The sequence below is a fragment of the Panthera uncia genome, chromosome B1 (assembly GCF_023721935.1).
Source record: "Panthera uncia isolate 11264 chromosome B1, Puncia_PCG_1.0, whole genome shotgun sequence".
NCBI lineage: Eukaryota > Metazoa > Chordata > Mammalia > Carnivora > Felidae > Panthera > Panthera uncia.
This window is the reverse complement of record NC_064811.1, coordinates 34,094,257-34,109,429: the sequence shown is the minus strand read 5'-3', so window position 1 is coordinate 34,109,429 and position 15,173 is coordinate 34,094,257. Positions and strand designations below refer to the sequence as shown.

The 15,173-nt window shown below is 39.7% G+C and overlaps 1 protein-coding gene across 14 annotated transcripts in view; it reads right to left on the bottom strand.

The window, feature by feature from the left end:
- Positions 1-1,651: 1,651 nt before the first annotated feature.
- The window catches only part of LIMCH1 (LIM and calponin homology domains 1), a 327,784-nt gene continuing 314,262 nt past the window's right edge, over positions 1,652-15,173 (bottom strand). For 8 of the 14 annotated variants that reach the window (XM_049631913.1, XM_049631908.1, XM_049631912.1 and 5 more), the window contains 3 exons: positions 12,407-12,515; positions 9,869-9,971; positions 1,652-4,483 (listed from right to left, as the gene is read on the bottom strand). In XM_049631913.1, coding sequence (XP_049487870.1) covers positions 4,458-4,483; positions 9,869-9,971; positions 12,407-12,515 — 238 coding nt within the window. In that variant the 3' untranslated portion in view covers positions 1,652-4,457. Of the gene's footprint in view, positions 4,484-9,868; positions 9,972-12,406; positions 12,516-14,373; positions 14,452-15,173 lie in introns of all 14 variants that reach the window. The other 6 variants (XM_049631920.1, XM_049631906.1, XM_049631907.1 and 3 more) reach the window with 1 other exon arrangement.

The window sequence follows — 15,173 nt, the reverse complement described above, 5'->3', positions numbered from 1 at the left end:
GTGTTTAGAAAATAGCAATCTTTGGTGACAACACACAAGTAATGCTGCCCCAAAGTGGTATGAGTTGTAGCAAGACACCCAGCTGATTGATGACTCATTAGTTTCCTTCTCGGAATGACTCAAGAAACTCTGCAAGCAAATATTTTGCTTAGGCATTTCTTGATATGTTTGTCAAAGGAAATGACACGTAGGAGAGCAAATTAGTAGTAGCAGATAGATAAGCAAAGAGAAGATGTCATTGGTTGCAAACTGGTGGCCTGAGAACAAACTTAGACCTGCAGATGTGTTTTGTGGTTGGTATATGTTGCAAAATGTTTTGAATTGTTGTCAACATTGAAAAAGCTGGAGATTTCATAGGAAAACAATTGCTTGGCGTGCCGGCAGCTGCCTCTTTCTTTAGGCAGAACTGTTCATTTGTCAGTTGGCTGTAGTCCACACCACGCAGTAACATCCACTTTTGGTTCCTATTTACGGTGCATAACTGGTCCCTGTGGTCACTTGAGTTTGTAGCCCCTGACTTAGGTAATGCCAAATGTTGGGGAGGGATCCTTTGGGGTCTAGATCAGGACCCTAAGAGGAAGTCCTTACATCTTGAAGAAAGTCAATGGAAAGAAAGCTAGTTCAGCATATCTGAGGTAGAATGTTATTCTTTTAATAAAGACATTCTTTAGAGATCACATGTTGTAAGAACAATCTTGTCTTTGTTTTGAAATGCATTGTAGCCGAATGGACTCTCATTTAAATAACAACGGATATATGACACCACTCTGATAGCAAGTGAAAGTTTCTTATGAAAGGGAAAGGATTCACTTATCTATGGAAACAGTAGCAACTGCTAACTGCCTACCAAACTTTGCAAAAAGAATCAGAATACGACTGGTGGTGGCAGTCAGAACGCTGCATTTTAGAGCAATGGGGACTTTCACAGAATTTACTTGCCTATCGTTAAGTATGCACACTTTCCTGTCCTTACAAATCTGGAACAGAGGGCCAGGCAAGATACATGTGTACTTTGGAAAGTTCACAGCATCAGCTGGAAGGCGCTGTTGAGCAGAATATTTCCTGGTTCAACAGAGAAAAAAAGCCCTCAGTAAAATGACTGTATACAGTGAGAGGGAACATTGGAGAAGTGCTGAGGACAGTGGCAGAATCTAGCCACTTTAAGGCGTTGGCTTGGTTCTCTCTAGCCAGTGCTGGAAATTGACCATCATTTGGTTGCTTCAGATAATCTCCACTGGCATTTGCATGGTCTCTCCTGGTAATTGTGTGTCTCATTTTAAGGAGTCTGAATCCTTCAGTGCAAGGCACTTCCTTAGTGACTCCTACAACCAGCTGCTAAGTTTGACTTGCCTTCAATAGTTGACCTCAAAAACGCATCAAGATGCATATGCAAATATGTATCATTGCCATCATCTGACCATATAACCCTGGACCAAAAGCTACCAGGGGGGGGGGGGGGGGGGGGGGGGGGGGCTTGATTCTCTCTTCCCCAAGTATGAAAGCTGACCCCTCAACCCCCCTCCAAATTAATGGAATACAAAGTTGATTTGAGTATTTTATTTATAAATGTACATTTACTATAAAAGCTGTTGCATTTTAGACAACTTTTAATTTTTTTTTTTACTATTTCTCAGAGGCATTTTAGAATAAATATTTTAAATGAAGGTTAGTATAACTGATATAGAACATTGGTCCACCCAGAACAGTAACATCTTTTGGACGGACTCACACATGAGGTGGATCGTTTCAGTCTGTTAAGTCTTACATTGTGTATAGATAACTATATTATGTATTGCATTAATAACACTACATAGGAAGAATGGGGAAATGACATGAAAATTTGCTAGTGAAAAACAAAGAGTGACCCATTTTTCCTTAAGGAAGAGAAAGGACTAGCTTTTGGAGTATGAGGGGAAAAAATCAGATCTATTTCCTCAGGAACAATAAATCACTCACTTGCCTCATCTGTTTTTTAAACGAACACATTTACATTGTAGCTCAACGGAGCAGAGCATTTTTTTTTTTTTCCCTGGGATCTCAAAGATTATTTGAAAAGAAATAGATCATACTCATTATGCTGCATTGGAAAAAACAAGATCTAGTCTGCCCAAGCTGCCATGTAACAGACTCCAAATGAAATCTAAATCAAATATAAATAGAAACAGTTGGCAATTAGAATTTAGAAAATGTTGGAGATTATTCTGTGCTGGTGACTATTGTTCATTATGGGAAAGCACATTTTGCAGTTGGGAGAATGGGGCTTTATTTTTCTTGACTCGATTCAGGCTTCAATACATGTACAATGAGTCTCACTAAGAAATATGTATAAACGGGTTTGTGAAACCAGAAGAGAATGTGCAATATTCATATAATCCTTACATAACGGATGAGTTCCACATGTAAAAAGTATTCTATAAAAATTGGTTATGAATGATCATATTGTACATGTTTTGTGCATTACTTGTGGTAAAGTACTCTGCTAATATCATGCAAAGTGTAAACATCCACATTATCAAAATATTTAATAAAACATGCAGGTGGTTAATCAAAATATTGAACTTAATCTGTACATTTTCAAAACTTTTTACTTTTTAATTTTTTTTCTATTTTTCTTTTTCTTTTCTTTTCTTTTTTTTTTTCTTTTCTTTTTCTTTTTTCCTGTAAGACAGCAAACACCTCCATGGGAAGTCTTGGTGACTTGGAAGTGACTTCATCTCCGCAATGTACTGCATCCATAATTCATCACTGACTATGTGCAACAGCTTTGCATTTTATAAGGCACAATTTTTTTAATGAAATGATGTATAAATTTCAATCTAACAACAGCTCATCCAAATGACAAAATGGTCAAAATACCTCCAGTGGCTGAGGAAATTTCTGCACTTACATGGAACCCGCATGCAGAGAACAGTCTAGCATGTAAATAAATAATTGCTAGCCATACCAAATAAGACACAGAAAAAAATTATTGCTTACACAACAGAAAAACAGCTACTTGATCTCTTTTTATGACTACATTAACCTATTAGGAGTATATCCATAGTCTACATTCACAAAATATCATCCTCACTTATTTGCCATCATTTTAAGGCAGAATAAATAGTTCCCCTTTCCCCAGTCTTAAAGAAAACAGCCTGGAGATCTAAAACGTGATGCTTTTTAGTAACTTGATTCCTTTCTTGGCCAGCTGAAACTCATCACACAGGGAAAAAAGTAAACCAGCTCTCCACAAGAGTTCCTCTCTAAACGTCTCCAGGAGCAAGGTCCAGAATTCTCGATAGTAAAGAGAGTTGGTGATAAAGGAGAATGGAAGAGACCAGACGTCCACTGCAGTGGGTGGGGCACGATGTGAACTGTAGGTTCTTGCTGATCACACGTCAGTGGCTTATCACAACATATGTCATCGGATCCTACCAGGAGGGACTTAATGCTTTTCTTTAGACACCTGTGCTCCAGGCCCTCAAGGAGAACTTGCAGGCAAGGGTGCGCAGTGGCCACACCTAACGACAGACTGATCTTGATGACAGCTTCCGTATGCCCCCTATTGAGTCTCTTAGTCAATCTACAGCCTGAAGAGAAGCCGGCAACGAAGCTCTCACGGCTATCACTGGCCCACCACTCTTCTCAAGATTAAACTTCCTCACAGATTTTGGTGATGACTTTGGAAATGAGGACTGAGATATTTCCCTATGGTTTCTTCCTACCCTTGGGCAATGTCCCAGAGTGTATGTCTAGCCGATATTGGGAGGGTTCTCTTTATCTAATATAGACCAGCCTATGTTAATGACGTAACTTCCAAAGCACACAAAATCTAACACTAACGGTGCAATAATTTATTGGTATGACTTCTACCTCAAAAGGTAAGTAACAAATGGTTCAGGATTACAGTATACATTATCAGACTAGCGTCTCTGCGTTAAAAACAAGTTATAGCTCAGAGCTATATGATGTGATTTTTAGTTTCCGAAATGCATGAATCGTATGCTTCTGTCTTAGAAGAGCACGTATCTCAAAATTGGCATGCCTTGCACTTTCTGCAGCTCCATTCTGTAAACATGAAGTGTTTGATTCCTAGAAAGACTAAAATAAAACAGGTATATTGTATCATTTACCTCATTAATTCTCAGAGAAGAGAATGAACACATTTGAAACCATAAGCCTGGTGGCCCATGCTGAGATCTTTTTGTGAACTACAGGATCATTACAGTTCAGTATTCTTTTGTATATTCTGTGCAAATGCAAAACCAAAACAAAATCAAAATCGAAACCAAAACCAAAACAAAAACCGGAAGAACACAAACACTGTGCTACAAAAGAACAGATACCACCTTTAGGAATAGCCTTTCAAAAATTAGATAAATGCCGAGAAGCCCCTGCACTTGGGATTTTGTTAAACGGTTGCCAGGGGACACTCTCAATAAAGAAACGGTGAGTCATCCGGAAGCTTGAAAACCACGTCACAATGTTGTGGGCTGGCCAGCACCTGTGACAAAGAACACAGAGTAACATTTGGTTAAAGGACTCCACGCGTCTTGCCTCAGAACATTTAGACATTTCCAGTATTAGGAATGACCTATGCCCAAATCTCTTCTCTCTAGGAGGGGAATCTTGTCTCACTCTGCTACTCAAAGTGTGGCCCCAGGAAGAGCAGTATTGACATCACCTGAGCTTGTGAGAAATGCCCTTCTTGAGTCCCATCCCAGAACTTAACATCCTAAATCAGATGATCTTCATCAAGTTTTCTACATTGTCTTCTGGGGCAAATAAGCAAGAAAATAATCTCTCTTCTCTGTTTCTTTAGGTTTTGGTTTCTCTAAGAATAAAAACATTGAACATCTGTAGCATCTGATCTACATGTGAACTTTATAAATAGGATTGCTAGATTGAGTAAATAAAAATACGGAACGCCCCATAAAATTTGAATTTCAGGTAAACAACAAATATTGTTTTAGTGTAAGTATATCCCATGTGAGTTGAGAGATATTTGTGCTAAATCCTGACCGTGCAATATTTGGGACACACACATACTAAAAAAAAAAAAAGGTCATTGTTTATCTGAAATTCAAATTTAATAGGGCAGAAAAAATTTAATGCGCATCTTGTATTGTATCTGGCGAAGGATGGTTTGGGTTCCATATTTCCTGCTGAAACCTTCACAAAGTTTCTCCTTCATTTTAGGCGCCACAGTTGTAATGAGGCGATCGTGACACTGGAAAAGACCCCGGGGATTTTGTTTTAAATGCATTTCACCAGAGTAAATGATGGAACAGCCACAGAGGCACAGTCATCCAACACCCAAGCACAAATGGCACAAGTTAACCACGTGACGTGACGGCTTGATTTGTGACAGGTAATTTGTTTTGCACTTCCATTCCCATTTACATATGAACTTAAAAACTGTTTACATTGCTTTTAGGAATTGCATTTTAATATGCTGTTATGCTGTTTTTCCCCTCCAAGAGAAAAATTTCATTTAAATGTGACTAGTTACTTGAAGAAAATAGGATTATATATTCAGGTTTTATTATTCCACACAATGAAATTATTTTGTTTCACTTAGAATGCCTATGATGTAAACCACCTCTCACATCTACCCATCTCCCCTATTTGCAACTCAGATCAAAATCAAATAAAAAAGAAAGAAAAATGATTTTTAGCCATTTCTTTCCATTCTGCCTCTTTTTATTGCATCTGGGATATACTCAACCAATTCAAGTGTATTTATACTTCTCAAGCCAGTTATTACCTCCTCTACTATTCACTCTTAAGCTATATTTTTCTTCTTCTGACACCAAAAGAGAAGTAAGGGCTATGCTCAGGTATGCTGGTCATTGTCCCTGTCATGTGCTGAGTAAAGTTTAGCCCAAAATACTATTACTATTTATCTGGAAAAATAAACATGAGAGAAGAGTTAGGAAAAATTGGAAAGAATAATTGGAGACAAAGTGGCCATTATTACTCAGTATTAAAACATATTATGAAGCTATAATAATTAAAACTGTACAATATGAGAAAATAAGTTAGTAAGACATAATAAAACATCCAGAAATAGATCCAAATATTTATGGGAACTTAGTTTATGAGAAAGCTGGCATTTCAAATTGGTGAGAACGAAAGGGATTATTATATCATATTTGCACGACTTTTAACTGGGAATAAAATAAGTCTGGATATCTATCTCATTTCTTATCCTAAGATACATTTCTGATGATTGTATACTTATATGTGAAAAAGAAAATAACAATTCTAGGAGAAATCTCAGCTAAACCCTTGGAGTGGTGAAAGTTCTTCTAAATAGGAAGCAAAACCCAGAATCCAAAAACTAACTAACTAACGATATGTTTAATTACCTTAAGTGAAAATCTTTTCTATGAAAAAAGTTCACAAAGTGGAAAGACCAATGACAACTGCAATAAGCAGCAAATATAAAGGGAAAATTTCTTTAAAAAAATTTTTTTAATGTTTATTTTTGAGAGAGAAAGACAGAGAGAGAGACAGAGCACAAATCCGGGAGGAACAGAGAGAGAGGGAGACACAGAATCCGAAGCAGGTTCCAGCCTCTGAGCTGTCAGCACAGAGCTCTACATGGGGCTTGAACTCATGAACTGTGAAGACATGACCTGAGCCCGAAGTTGGATGCTCAACTGACTAAGCCACCCAGGTGCCCTGAAAATTTCCTTAATATACAAAGATCAAGTCATTCAGATCAAGTGTCAATAGAACAATGGGTAAAAGGTAGAGAAGAAAGATAAATTTTTTATAGCAAAAAAGAAATATAAATGGTCAATAAACACAGGAAGAGATGCTCAAATTCACTTATAGTTAAAAGACATACAGATCAAAGCAATGAGGTTTTCTCTTTCTAACATAACAGAGTTGAAATTTAAAAAGTTTGATGATATCCAGAAGCGACACAGCATGGAGAGAGAAAGAGGCTCTCTCATACACTTTGCAGGGAAAGTGCACTTTTCTGGAAGATAATGGGACACGTTGCCTGAAAATTTTAAAAGCACATGATGGTTGGCGGTCCCATGGCTCAGAATCTACCCTACAGATAGGCTTTCAACTGTTCATGAAGACATATATACACGGATGTTCACTGGAGCCTTTACAAAAATATCTAAAAACTGGAAACAACCAAAGCACCCATTCATGGAGAATTAGTTTTAAATTATGGTAAGTCCATACAATGGGATGGTATTGAGGAATTAAAAAGCCTTTGAAAAGAATGTGAAGAAAGAATGTTATATGAAAAAACTGCCATAATATATCATTAAGTTAAAAACAAGAGCCACAAAATGAACAGAACATTTGACTATGCGATTAGCTTTGTGAAAACAATACGTGTGTAGGTAGACGTATTGCACACATATGCATCTGTGTGTATGTGTGTGGGTACACATATATAAACGTACACTCTGTCCCTCTCTCACAGTGGTTAATTTTGGAGGCTTTCACTTTTAATTTGGTATCTTTTTAAACAACCCAGTTTTCTAATCTTATGCCATTCATAATTTTATTTACTTTTTCTTTTGAATGTCTATAGAAGTGATCTAGGCAGGGAAGTGATGAGCCTTCTTGCTTTCTTCTTAGTATCCAAAGAAAAACAATCCTGGGAAAATATTAATTATAAATATAAAATAAACCAAAAAAATCCTGTTAGTCTGCCTCCAATCACTTTTTAATTTTTCATCTTACCAGACTATTACAAATTATAGACTATTCCAACTCCATGGTTCTTGTCTTTAGATTTGGAATTAAAAGCAGTTAAATTTTTTTATAGATACACACGAAAAAAATTGCTGGCCTAGATCCAAAAACCTAGTTTCCAAAAGAAATGACAATGAGTCACCCAATGTCTCAATCAAAATAAAAACCTGGATGAAAACAGGTCACTGTCACCCAGAGGTGGGTTCAGGTTTGTTCTCTGCTGACATCCTTCAAGCACTTTAAATTATGAAAGAAATTCACATTTACACTACGTTTAAAATCTGGCTCAACAGTCCTTCAACCTAACAGTGCCCTCTTCTGGTTCTATGGTTCACATTCATCTGGTTCACAGAGGTTGAGAAAAATGTATGGAATTTACGGAAGGGGATTGGAAAAATCACTTTGAAATCTGGGAGGAAAGCATTTAGTTCTCCATTCTAATGTATAAAAACAAAACAAACAAAAATACAGTTTAAATAAATATATTTAATTACTAGTATATTATATATATATGTATACTTACAGATTATACACAGTATACTGGTTTTTTTGTTGATCATTTTATGGACTTCAGCTCTTTTTCAAGATTTTTCAAGATTAATATATATCATATGTGAATAATACATAATATAAAATTAAATTCAATATTATGCATTATATCAATATTGTATCTTATATCAATATTATATATTATATAAATGATATATTATATACAATTACTTTCTCTAGGGGCACCTGGGTGGCTTAGTCAGTTAAGTGTCTGGCTTTTTATTTCACCTCAGGTCATGCTCTCATGGTTTGTGGGTTCAAGCCCCATGTCAGGCCCTGTGCTGACAGCATGGAACCTGCTTGGGATTCTCTCTCTCTCCCTCTCTGCCCCTCCCCTGGTTGCACTCTCTCTCTCTCTCTCTCTCAAAAATAAATATACATTTTTAAAAAGCTTAAAATTAATATCTCTATATAATATGTGGTATAAATAGTTCAGTTTGAGGGCAGAAGCTCAAAGTTGGAACTGTTTTGATTTTAAGTCAAACGTTTATCACAGATCAAAACCACCTGGGTTTGATCCAATTCTTATTTCCCATTATTTATTAAAATAGGAATATACCTCTCTGAATTTAGTAAATCTATAGCAATAAAACAACTTAATTTCAATTGTACCCTTAAAATCTTCAGGCTTGCAGATTTAGAGACCTGTTAAAAAAGACCTTCACTTACTTTGAAAAATGGTAAAAGATTCTTGCATTTCAAACTCCATCTCTTCACTCCCATTTTTTTCTTAAAGGTAGAATTTCTGACTGAATTTGCTAGAAGTCTCCTGCTATCTAGGTTGCCCACCAGAAGGACTGTGGGCAGAAGGACTTATGATGGAGAGAGGATTCAGAGGCGAGCCACTGGCTACTTGCAGAATTTTCTGAACAGCAGCTGGGCAACAGCACCCCCTGGTGCCCTCAAAACCAACAAGAACCTTCTATGGTTTTAGACCCAGACATGACCAGAGGACAGGCTGCTCAAAGGAGCTTCAGGGAAGCTCGGATTTGTTAAGCTCTGTTTGTGTCCTCAGGTGTTTTGGAGGAAGGTGGGGTGGGGATTCACAGAGAAGTAGAACCCATCATTTTGTCTCTAAAGGAGCTTTTAATTCAGTTGGGAACAAAACCAGATCATGTCATGAAACTCCTGAGTGCAGGGAATGCAGACATTGCAGAGTTGGTGCTTGATCTGATGAACACTGGAGAGCCACTTTTCACATTTAAACCATCCCAAATGGTGCTGGTCTTCTAAAGATATGCCTCTACAAATGAGGAGTGTTTCACAGACCTTGTTATCTTTCTTCTGTCTCACCCAAATCTCTATGGTGAGCTCAAGCAAGGTCTCAAACAATCTACAGTTTTTACCTGCTGGTGTACTAATGGATAAAAACATTTTTTCTGGATAAAAAGAATTTGGCCCACACAGTAAATGTCACTTCCAGTAAGAAACAAATGGTAAACAGAGATTATTTCATTATTGTTTCTTTCACCTAGATGCTAATAAATCTTACCCTCAGAGTAGGTATGTCAATCAATGAGGAGGTTGAATTCCTAAATTGGGTTCTGTAAGAGGCATGTGATCGCACTCACTCATTTTGAAGCATCCTTCCCCACACCCCAGTACTTACTTCTGGATCGCATGTAGCAATCATTACAATTTAGAAGACCATTTCGAATCCTAACATCCGTCCCGCTTACTGCATCTCCAAGCTGTCCTTTACAAATTCCACACTGTAGGGCAGAAAGAACAGAACTTACAAGGTGTACGAGAAATCATTTCTTTATAATGCTTAGCTGTGGTTCCCACAAATACACAACAATCACTTGTACAACCTCCACATTTGTTGTGTTAGATGCTGCACCACGAGCTGACTTACAGCCACAACACGCTTCTAGCAATTTATCCTAACTCCTTGTATTTTACAGAGAAGGACACTGGTTCAGAGGCTCCCTGACTTGTTCAGGGCTGTAAAGCTGGTAGGTGATGTCAGGTTGGTCCCAAATCAAGACAGAACAGCCACTTCAAACAGATGAACCCACGACCAATGGATTATCAGTTGACACTTGTCTGTGAATAATCTTTAAATGCTTTCCAGAATTGTTGGCCTGTTCTACCGGATCAGGATTACTAGGAAACAGCGATTCCACTTTACATTTCTACACTAAAAGCAGTAACACCCAGAGTAACAAACCCGCTGGGAATAGAACGCCTCTTAGCAAAGTCAGCCCGAGTGCAGGAGGAGGCTGGGGGCTAAACTGCACTGGTTGGAGCAGAGAAAGTGGCAATGGGGGTTGGTTCAAAGGCCAGCCTCTTGCAGGGGTGTGTGTGGGGGGCGTTAAGACCCAGCTCCCAAGTAGAGGGCCAGCCTCAGACTCATGCTCTGTGGTCACCAGGGGCAGAGGAAGGCTTCATCCCGATGACGTGAGAAGCTCCGACTTTGCAGGGGTTGGGGGATAAATCTAAGAGGTGATGTGCCTTAAACGTCAGACCAGCTCCAGGAAGTGAATAATTAGAATGAAGGCCTTGACAGCTAAGAAGGCAAGTCTCCAATCCCTTAAGAAACTGCAAAGACTCGGGGCGCCTGGGTGGCGCAGTCGGTTAAGCGTCCGACTTCAGCCAGGTCACGATCTCACGGTCCGTGAGTTCGAGCCCCGCGTCAGGCTCTGGGCTGATGGCTCGGAGCCTGGAGCCTGTTTCCGATTCTGTGTCTCCCTCTCTCTCTGCCCCTCCCCCGTTCATGCTCTGTCTCTCTCTGTTCCAAAAAAAAAAAAAAAAAAACGTTGAAAAAAAAAATTAAAAAAAAAAAAAAGAAACTGCAAAGACTCTCTGCCATCTGGATTATTTCAAGTTCAGAGAAGGTCTCTGAGAACAAACTGTTGTTGGAACATGTTATCTTGGCATTGTCATGAAATTTTAAAAAGTATATTCTTTGAGCCTCAAAACACTCTGAGACAATTTAGGATATACATTGTCTAGCTTCGTTTTACAATGACAATACTGATAAATTGAGTCTAATTAACTATCCATGTAGTGTTTTGCCCATAAGTCTTACTTTCCAGTAATTACTGCTAGATTATTAAATAACATCAGTAATTCACTCACTTTCTCTGAGCTAATAGGTAAAGCGGGAGTTATTTTAAACCCATGCAAGTTTACTTCATAGCTGAAAAAGCTATCAACAAAGAAACAGAACAAAATTCAAGAGGGGAAAAGAAAGCGTGCTAGATTAACGAAGAGGAAGAAATGACTCTTGTTTAGAGTCTGAGGGTTTAGCTTCAAAATTAGATATTAACTTGAACTGTGTCCATGAGTGAAAAACAAAAAGGAAATGCTGATACAGCACAACTTGTAAGTTTTGTAATAAATGAGCTAGAAGTGGTTAGCGCACCTCCTTCTAGCGGGGGATCTGGGATTAGAACGTAGGCTTCCTCATTTTCAATGTATTTATCAACTCATTCATTGAAAACTATTTACTGACACCATCTCTGCCAGGTTCAGAGGAAATCGTGGTGAGCTGTCCCTTATGGGGCTGACAGTTTATTTGAGGAGATGATAATTACACATTTAAAAAGGTGAGAGACAAGGACCATGAAAGGCTCTCTAAGGACCTGTAACACAGGCAGCTGACTTAGTCTGGTGGGCAGGGCGGCTTCTCAGAGGGGGCGATATTCAATCTGTCATCAGAGGCATATTCGGAGACCTACAATTCTGCAACTAGCTATTAACCATTTAATTGACAGAACATCTTTCATGAAGTCAAGGCAAAAACCCTTTGACGTTAAGTCACTTGAGTGTCAGAAGCAGCGAAGATGTTATATTCCAAATAAATCCACATGACCTTCACAGATTCAGAGGTATCATTGTCCTGCCAGGGTGGCTTTCTCTGCTTCCTGCTGGAGTATATGCTCTTTAGCAACGAAAACAGTCTTGGAAAGACACTGCGCAAATTGGTTTTGCTTCTTCTTGCCCGATATCCCAGAGGGATGTGCTGGAGGGCGGCTTCATCCTGAAGGATGGGCTCCAAGAACAGCACTTCTGTACAACCTAGAGGGGCTGGCCTTCCAAGCAAAGGATGTCAGGGTTTCCAGGAGGTACTTTCTCAGCCCAGAACGATGCCAGAGACATCACGGAGCTGCACTTGGGGAGGAGAGTGGTGCTTACATACCCGAAAGCACTGGATGTGGAAATAGAGCTGGAGGGTCTCAATGATCATTGCAGCTCCTTTACCCAAAGGGAGCCCACAGGACGAGCACAGCTTCTTCCCGCTGATAGACCTAGGTTTCAAAATATACGTAATAACAAAATGTTCATTTGGAATAGTTGGTCAAACACACAAACATGTAGCCTCATGTAAAAAAAAAAAAACAAACCACAGATTTTAAAAATGTTTATGTCATTAATGAAATGGCGATTACTGAACTGATAATGAGCAGGAATTAAGCATTAGAGATGAGTTGCAAACAACTGCTAAATACAATAGGCTTCCAGGATGGTATGGAATTTGGGGGGTGTGTGTGTGTGTGTGTGTGTGTGTGTGTGTGTGTGTGTGTTTCAGTTATTTGTTTTAAGAAGTCTATGTTGTGTCTATTCAACCACAATGATTAAATGCCTTGAAATGATTCAATGTTATTTATCATAGGTTTTCTTAAGTCTGAAAAGATCATCAAATTTAGCTCCACTAAGGTTTCAGTGTTGCTTTAAAATGTTGTATAACTGGCTCATTGGCCCACTAGGGCATTTCTTTTAATTTATTAAGAAAAAAAGATTGGGGGGCTCCTGGGTGGCTCAGTTGGTGAGGCATCAGCTCAGGTCAGGATCTCATAGTTTGTGGGTTTGAGCCCCACATCGGGGACTGTGCTGACAGCTCAGAGCCTGGAGCCTCCTTTGGATTCTGTGTCTCCCTCCCTCTCTCTCTGCCCTTCCCCTGTTTGCACTCTGTCTCTCTCAAAAATAAACATTGAAAAATTAAAAAAGAAAAAGAAAAAAAAACTGTTGTGGTTGTTTAAAAATAGAGAAGCAATTGTGATACGTCCCAATAGGTACCAGGCAGACACGAGACCTACGCTATGCTCTTGTCACCAAGTTCTATGATCTGGTGTAAAGAACTCACTTTGGGTTTCCCTTTCATTTTTAAAGCGAGAGGACTGGATTTATCTACCCACCACCTCTTCCAGTGCAAACACTCTGTGCCTCCATGAGCTGGACACTAGCTGTCTCTGTGCACTGTAAGCAGCTGGAGGGCCTGGGCCGAGTCTCCCCCATCTCTGCTACCCTGCAGCCTCTAGCACAGGACCCACCACCGGACTAGAATGGGACCCCGCGGACAGCACTAGAGGGCTGTCCTCTAAGGCAGCTTTCCCACGACTAAGATCCGATTGCAACGATGCCTACTGTCTGGAAAGCTCTTGGAATTACACAAGACATTTAAAAATCTGACATTTCATTCCAAAGCCAACAGGGTACAGAGGAACTGAAGAAACAGAAAGGAAGACAAAAGAAAAGAGGAAGAGTTGCTCCAAGCAAACTCTATTTATTAGGATTTCCCTCTTATCCGGTAGTTAAATGAAATCTCCAAATCAAAGAAAACATCTGAGTACTCAGTGATTCGTCTCTCCCGTGAATGGGAACTCAGGCAGCTTTTAAGAATATCATGGGGCCCAATTAATGTCCAGAAGCAATCACGACAGAGCTTGAGTGGGGTAAAGAGAAGGATGAAGTTTCGCAGCTAGCCCCCACCCGGTTCACTGTAAGAGCCATCAGCAGACCTTGCCTAGAAGGACCAGGCCAACTCGGAGGGAGAGGCGCCGGCTGAGGAGCCCAGCAATTGTCTAGTGGATTTTATTATTAGATTGCAGGTCTGCACAATGTAATTAAAGCCCTATGGCCAAATCCGTGCCAACATCATACACTTGGCCTTTTCTATCATGGGCTGAGAAAATCTGCAGGCGGATGGCGACTGTATTCTTTCCTCTTGTCTGTGTGTGTGTGTGTGTGTGTGTGTGTGTGTAGCAAGAGAGGTAGATGGACAACTCTCTTAAAATCATCTGGCAAGCACTTATTTGGTTGAAATCATGCTCAGCAGGCTCTAGGCAAAACCAAGCAGCCTCAGAAAGGCTTTCCAACCTCTTGTACCTGTTTGGTGATTGGCCAGGAGGGGTGGGAGAACAGGGGGACAAGTGCCCAGCCTGGAAATTCTCTCGAGGGCTTTTCCTGTAACATGGTAAAGGAGCCAAAAATTATGAGAAATAAAGAGAAGCCCATCCCACGAGAAAAAAAAAACATTTTAGATTAAAACAAAACAAAACAAAACAAAACTCCCTTGACAACCAAATAAAAGACAACAGAGTGTCCTAGTGGTAATTCAGGTCAGGATCTTGCAGTTTGTGAGTTCGAGCCCAGCGTTGGGGTCTGTGCTGACAGCGTGGAGCCTGCTTGGGATTTTGTGTCTCCCTCTCTTTTCTCTCTGCCACTCCCACACTCTCTCTCAAAAATAAATAAATATTTTTTAAAAAGTTAAGGGCACCTGGGTGGCTCAGTCAGTTAAGTGTCCCACTTCTGCTCGGGTCATGATCTCGTGGTCCGTGAGTTCGAGCCCTGTGTCAGGCTCTGTGCTGACAGCTCAGAGCCTGGAACCTGCTTCAGATTCTGTGTCTCCCTCTCTCTTTGCCCCTCTCCCCACTCACACTGTGTCTCTCTGTCTCTCTCTCTCCAAAATAAACATTAAAAATTTTTTTAAAAAGTTAATTTCATTTGTAAAGAAAGGGACAGAACACAGAAAAGAAGGAAGAAAAGAGAAGCGCCAGCAAAGAAGTGAACAAGTGAACGAGACGAGTCCATCTGTCTTCAAACCGTTTGCAGAAAAACTCCCTGAAGTGCTGCCCACTCAAACCTCCCTCCTCAGGGAGAGTGTGTCTTTTCCAGAGTATCAGATT